Below are 7057 nucleotides of genomic sequence, written 5' to 3'. Positions count from 1 at the left end.
TGAACGGACAAGAGCATACGTTAAGAAACCCTGAGTACTGTCTGAACGGACAAGAGCATACGTTAAGAAACCCTGAGTACTGTCTGTGAAAGCACAAGAGTATACGTTAAGAAACCCTGAGTACTGTCTGAACGGACAAGAGCATACGTTAAGAAACCCTGAATACTGTCTGAACGGACAAGAGCATACGTTAAGAAACCCTGAGTACTGTCTGTGAATGGACAAGAGCATACGTTAAGAAACCCTGAGTACTGTCTGTGAATGGACAAGAGCATACGTTAAGAAACCCTGAGTACTGTCTGTGAACGGACAAGAGCATACGTTAAGAAACCCTGAGTACTGTCTGTGAACGGACAAGAGCATACGTTAAGAAACCCTGAGTACTGTCTGTGAATGGACAAGAGCATACGTTAAGAAACCCTGAGTACTGTCTGTGAATGGACAAGAGTATACGTTAAGAAACCCTGAGTACTGTCTGTGAATGGACAAGAGCATACGTTAAGAAATCCTGAGTACTGTCTGTGAACGGACAAGAGCATACGTTAAGAAACCCTGAGTACTGTCTGAACGGACAAGAGCATACGTTAAGAAACCCTGAGTACTGTCTGAACGGACAAGAGCATACGTTAAGAAACCCTGAGTACTGTCTGTGATTGGACAAGAGCATACGTTAAGAAACCCTGAGTACTGTCTGTGAACGGACAAGAGCATACGTTAAGAAACCCTGAGTACTGTCTGTGAACGGACAAGAGCATACGTTAAGAAACCCTGAGTACTGTCTGTGAACGGACAAGAGCATACGTTAAGAAACCCTGAGTACTGTCTGTGAACGGACAAGAGCATACGTTAAGAAACCCTGAGTACTGTCTGTGAACGGACAAGAGCATACGTTAAGAAACCCTGAGTACTGTCTGAACGGACAAGAGCATACGTTAAGAAACCCTGAGTACTGTCTGAACGGACAAGAGCATACGTTAAGAAACCCTGAGTACTGTCTGAACGGACAAGAGCATACGTTAAGAAACCCTGAGTACTGTCTGTGAAAGCACAAGAGTATACGTTAAGAAACCCTGAGTACTGTCTGAACGGACAAGAGCATACGTTAAGAAACCCTGAGTACTGTCTGAACGGACAAGAGCATACGTTAAGAAACCCTGAATACTGTCTGAACGGACAAGAGCATACGTTAAGAAACCCTGAGTACTGTCTGTGAATGGACAAGAGCATACGTTAAGAAACCCTGAGTACTGTCTGTGAATGGACAAGAGCATGAATGGATGGACAAGAGCATACGTTAAGAAACCCTGAGTACTGTCTGTGAATGGACAAGAGCATACGTTAAGAAACCCTGAGTACTGTCTGTGAACGGACAAGAGCATACGTTAAGAAACCCTGAGTACTGTCTGTGAATGGACAAGAGCATACGTTAAGAAACCCTGAGTACTGTCTGTGAATGGACAAGAGTATACGTTAAGAAACCCTGAGTACTGTCTGTGAATGGACAAGAGCATACGTTAAGAAATCCTGAGTACTGTCTGTGAACGGACAAGAGCATACGTTAAGAAACCCTGAGTACTGTCTGAACGGACAAGAGCATACGTTAAGAAACCCTGAGTACTGTCTGAACGGACAAGAGCATACGTTAAGAAACCCTGAGTACTGTCTGTGATTGGACAAGAGCATACGTTAAGAAACCCTGAGTACTGTCTGTGAACGGACAAGAGCATACGTTAAGAAACCCTGAGTACTGTCTGAACGGACAAGAGCATACGTTAAGAAACCCTGAGTACTGTCTGAACGGACAAGAGCATACGTTAAGAAACCCTGAGTACTGTCTGTGAACGGACAAGAGCATACGTTAAGAAACCCTGAGTACTGTCTGTGAACGGACAAGAGCATACGTTAAGAAACCCTGAGTACTGTCTGTGAACGGACAAGAGCATACGTTAAGAAACCCTGAGTACTGTCTGTGAACGGACAAGAGCATACGTTAAGAAACCCTGAAGACTGTCTGAACGGACAAGAGCATACGTTAAGAAACCCTGAGTACTGTCTGAACGGACAAGACCATCCATTGAGAAACCCTGAGTACTGTCTGTGGGCTGGGAAGGTCTTGTCAGATTCCTCACTTCACTAGACACAGTGATGGACACCAACATTATATCCTCTCCTCAAAATCTGGTGAATGTCCAATTTATAAAAGTAATACTTCAACAGCAGGTAACACAAGTATTGGTAACTTAACCTAAATGAATACTGTGTGGACTGGGAATATCTTGTCAGATACCTAATTTCACTAAGAATACTGATGACACAGACATTTTGCAGTTTTCATAGAACTCTGGGTAATGACCAGTTCAGCCAGTAATGTGTCTGCATGTGTAAATACAGTTATTGGTAACCTAAATGAACTTAGTGAGGTGCGGTTAGGGACCCTGAAAACTGTGTCAAGCACTTTCCTGATCTAGTAGGCTAAACTAGGCCATTAAGTCACATCCGTATCACAGAACCTGTTTAACCAATTAGGCGACCCTATACTGATTGACAATCTTTCTCCTGAAGCCAAGTTGTTGCTGCCTTGACAAACACGATGTTGATGTAGCGTTGGGGAATGCAGGCTAAGAAGTCTGTCTTCTCTGGGACAATATGGGATATGGAAACCCAGAGAATGAATGAGTTTAGGTATGTAACTGTCAGCTGTTGAGTAACAATAGTCTCTCTATTGCTGAGGCAGCTCCTCTGTTGGTTGAGCTACAGAGACCAGAAAGAACTCGAGGGATGGTATGAATATGGATAGGAATTTCAATGAATGTTTACAACAGTGGGAAAAGAAATAGGACTCAAATTTGTCAAATTTCCTCCGGCCTGATCTCAATCTCTGGACATTGTTATACTTTGAAGGATATTGTGTGAGCAAACCATGTGACAGAGTGGACTAGACTGGACGGCCTCACGTCAGCCTATTCTGAAACCCTTCATCTTTATTCCCCACACCATCTCCGTGTTGTGTAACCACAGAGAAAGAATACATTCATTGAAACAGGATACGCAGAACGTCTTCTGACCTTCTCCCAAAGTGGCAGCAGACCCGGGGTTTGTTGAGGAATAGAACACTAGAAGCCATGTGCATCTGTCACACAATTAGACTTCTCAATAACACTTTTTGTTCAGCCTGTTTCCATAGGAACCGTATAAATGTCAAATAATATCTATTATATTTTGACACTTGTAGTCTCTAAACGGTGTATTTAAATTATATTTCTGGGAAGTTGTCTAGGACTGTAATTTTCTGAACTTATTTCTGAAATTGTTGAATGTCCCAATTGAACTGGAAGACAGGACAAATGGGTTCATTTCTTTCTGAGACAATCTCTACTTCATAAGGCTGACATCCAATTTGAGCATGAAATTCTATTATCAAAATGTCATCAGAGATGATTGGTCCTGTAACAGTCAAAAGAAGAGAATTCCACATTAACTTATAAAAACAATTCTCACATTTTATTAAAGCTTTCACATTCAACTCTTCACATGAGTGAAGTAAACAAAATCTATTAGTACACTGCATTTTTACAACATTTACATCACCTTTGTCTTTTTATTTATTTTTACAAATAATACATTAGTTATTCACTTAAATATCACCCTAGTTAGCTACAGATCCTCACTTGACAATCTGCTTCCAAAGTACTGGACAAAGATCTCAGGATGCCCCTTGTAGAACTGTCCCAGCAAGCGTCTCTTCTCTTTGTTGGACAGTTTGGGGTTCTCATGGATTGTCTTCAGTAGAGCCCATAGTTCCTCTTTGGTGGTCTTCTGTTTGCTCTCCACATACGCTCTTCCATTGACTCGCCTGCAATATGTAGAGGCTGAGTGAAGAGAAAGATAGAGGGCATTACGTCTTCATTCACCACACAAAACACAGAAGGGAGGTAAAGCTTTGTCAGATAATAGTACAGATAGACAGACATACAATCAAACAAAACAGACACCAAAAGCTCCCAGACCTGTTAAGACGTGTGTGTCTTTCCCCTTCACAATGTTGCTCAGTCTGTCGCTCACAAGTTGGTGCAACGACAATGGAATCTGAAAGGAGAGGATCATAGAGGTTAAACCATGTGATCAGTGCTGCTTCCTCTGTTTAAACACACACAACACAACACACACACACACACACACACACACACACACACACACACACACACACACACACACACACACACACACACACACACACACACACACACACACACACACACACACACACACACACACACACACACACACACACACACACACACACACAACACACACACACACACACACACACACACACACACAACACACACACACACACACACACACACACACACACACACACACACACACACACACACACACACACACACACACACACACACACACACACACACACACACACACACACACACACACACACACACACACACACACACACACACACACACACACACACACACACACACACAACACACACACACACACACACACACACACACACACACACACACACACACACACACACACACACAACACACACACACACACACACACAACACACACACAACACACACACACACACACAACACACACATACAAAAAAAACTCTGTTTACAAACTGTACTCACTGTTTGAGCTCGACTCCAATATTAAAGCTATCAGAGATATGTTAGCCTGGCTAGGCATTAGACACTTTACACACATTACACACCAAAAAAGGGCTCTTCAGCTGTCCCCATAGGAGAACCATTTTTGGTTCCAGGTAGAACCCTCTGTGGAAAGGGTTCTACATTGAACACAAAATGTTTCTACCTGGAACCAAAAGGGTTCTACCTAGAACCAAGAAGGGTTCTTCAAAGGGTTCTCCTATGGGGACAGCCGACGAACCCTTTTAGGTTCTAGATAGCACCTTTTTTTCTAAGAGTGTTCAGATCAGTGTCTTTCATGGAGTCCTATTCAAAGTTCATCCCACTGTTTGAGTAGTAAACAGTCTTAACAGACAATAGACTGTTTACCCCTCAAACTGTCTGTTAATAGACTGTTTACCGCTCAAACTAACAGACAGTTTGAGGGGTAAACAGTCTATTAACAGACAGTTTGAGGGGTAAACAGTCTATTAACAGACAGTTTGAGGGGTAAACAGTCTATTAACAGACAGTTTGAGGGGTAAACAGTCTATTAACAGACAGTTTGAGAGGTAAACAGTCTATTAACAGACAGTTTGAGGGGTAAACAGTCTATTAACAGACAGTTTGAGGGGTAAACAGTCTATTAACAGACAGTGTCAACAGTCTCAGCACACTGACCCAGATGTCTTTAGTCTATATAGTTCAGACACAAGTGCAAAACATCATATTAATCCCCCACCTACCCACACACATGCACACACACACACGCCTACCTGTTCACCTATTCACACACAGTCTGATAAAAGATGAGTGCACACACACCTTGAAGACGTCACAGTGGTTTTCCACCATAAACAGCACCAGCAGGTCAACCTTCCCCTTGGCCAGTCTCATGCTGTAGACGATGGCACTAGAGAAAGATCTCTTCACCGCCATCCTGTTCTCTACCTGGAAAACAACACAACGTTCACATCTACGTACATACAGAATATAGAGAGTGGCTGCTAGATATGATCCTTGACCTCGGAGTAGTTTGGAAGACACAAACACACACAGTCAGGGAGAGCTATAGCAGTATACGCACACACACACACACACAAACAGTCAGGGAGAGCTATAGCAGTATACGCACACACACACACCCCTCACCTCTTTGTGCAGTTTGACCTCCTGCGGTTTGGCAGCGACGGCCATGAATCGCAGCAGTCTGCGTAGCTCCTCTTTACTGCGAGAGTCCTGTAGTTTCAGACACAGCTGTAGGGCCTCCAGAGCCTGCTCCCTCTTCCCATTCACTAATGGACACACAGAGAGGACAGGATGGCTGTTACCGTCCCTGACAGGCTGGGAGGAATCACAGGTGTGTCTATTCATGAGAGAGGATCTTAGCCAAACTAGTTGATAAACCCAGGTGTGGCTTCAGGGTCCTCGCTGAGAGTCAACAGAGAAATCTGAACCCCCCCTCTCTGTCCCCAGTCATGACGTTTGGGCTTTCACGTACTGGTTTAATCAGCTGAATGAATCCCTTGCATAATACTTGTTATTAAAAAGTCTAAACCCATTTCGACAGGGGAAATGCCCTAGAGCACATAGACCATGTATATGGCTGTCTTACCCAGTAGTTCAGAGATGCTGGAGTGGATGTCGAAGACGTGGTTGCTGAGTAGTGGAGAGTGCTGTGTCTCTCCGTAGTGCTGGACCAGGATCCCATACACCAGTCTCTTACACTGGCCCTGGTCCTCACCGCAGCGGGGCAGACCCCTGCTCACCTCAACCACCAAGTCATCTGGCAGGAACTCTAGACAGTCCACTGCCGCCGACAACCACTCATCAGCCCTGAGAGAGGGAGGGAGGAGATTATAAGTGATGAAGTAAATGAAACTAATCTAAAGAGGAGAGAGAAGAAGAGAGAGAAGAAGAGAGAGAGAGATCAGAGAGAGATAGTGAGAGAAAGCGCGAGAGATCAGCGAGGGAGAAAGAGATCAGAGAGATGAGAGAGAGAGATCAGAGAGAAAGACAGAAAGAGAGCTAGATCAGAGCGATAGAGAAAGAGAAGAGGGTATTTGGCTTATGTTTATTATCTATTTCACTTGCTTTGGCATGCCAATAAAGAGAGAGAGAAAGATCAGAGAGAGACAGACAGGATCAATCAAGCTGCTCTTGACTGTCAGACAACCACAGCCCAGTGACTGCATTCAGTTGGCCATTTGTCCCTGAGTGCCCGAGAGCCCTGGGGGCAGCATCAACACAGAGAGAGGCCCTCACTGACACGCACACAAACACCAGCTCCATTACATAACACTGCCCTGCTGTGACAGAGGCTACGCTAGGAGTCTGGCTGCAACATGTTGAAAGGCTGGACATACAATACACACGCCAACCAAAGCTTAACA

At 44.1% G+C, this 7057-nt stretch overlaps 1 protein-coding gene across 2 annotated transcripts in view; it reads right to left on the bottom strand.

Moving 5' to 3' along the window:
* Positions 1-3479: 3479 nt before the first annotated feature.
* depdc7a (DEP domain containing 7, paralog a) overlaps positions 3480-7057 on the bottom strand; it is a 27336-nt gene continuing 23758 nt past the window's right edge. For both annotated transcript variants that reach the window (XM_065012283.1, XM_065012282.1), the window contains exons 5-9: positions 6280-6500; positions 5817-5959; positions 5490-5615; positions 4008-4086; positions 3480-3869 (exon numbers count right to left, since the gene is read on the bottom strand). In XM_065012283.1, the coding sequence (XP_064868355.1) occupies positions 3655-3869; positions 4008-4086; positions 5490-5615; positions 5817-5959; positions 6280-6500 (784 nt within the window). In that variant the 3' untranslated portion in view covers positions 3480-3654. The remainder of the gene's footprint in view (positions 3870-4007; positions 4087-5489; positions 5616-5816; positions 5960-6279; positions 6501-7057) is intronic.

This window comes from Oncorhynchus nerka, linkage group LG27 (genome assembly GCF_034236695.1).
Source record: "Oncorhynchus nerka isolate Pitt River linkage group LG27, Oner_Uvic_2.0, whole genome shotgun sequence".
Classification (NCBI taxonomy): domain Eukaryota; kingdom Metazoa; phylum Chordata; class Actinopteri; order Salmoniformes; family Salmonidae; genus Oncorhynchus; species Oncorhynchus nerka.
Note: the sequence above shows the minus strand (reverse complement) of the source record. Positions and strands in the feature narration are given on the sequence as shown.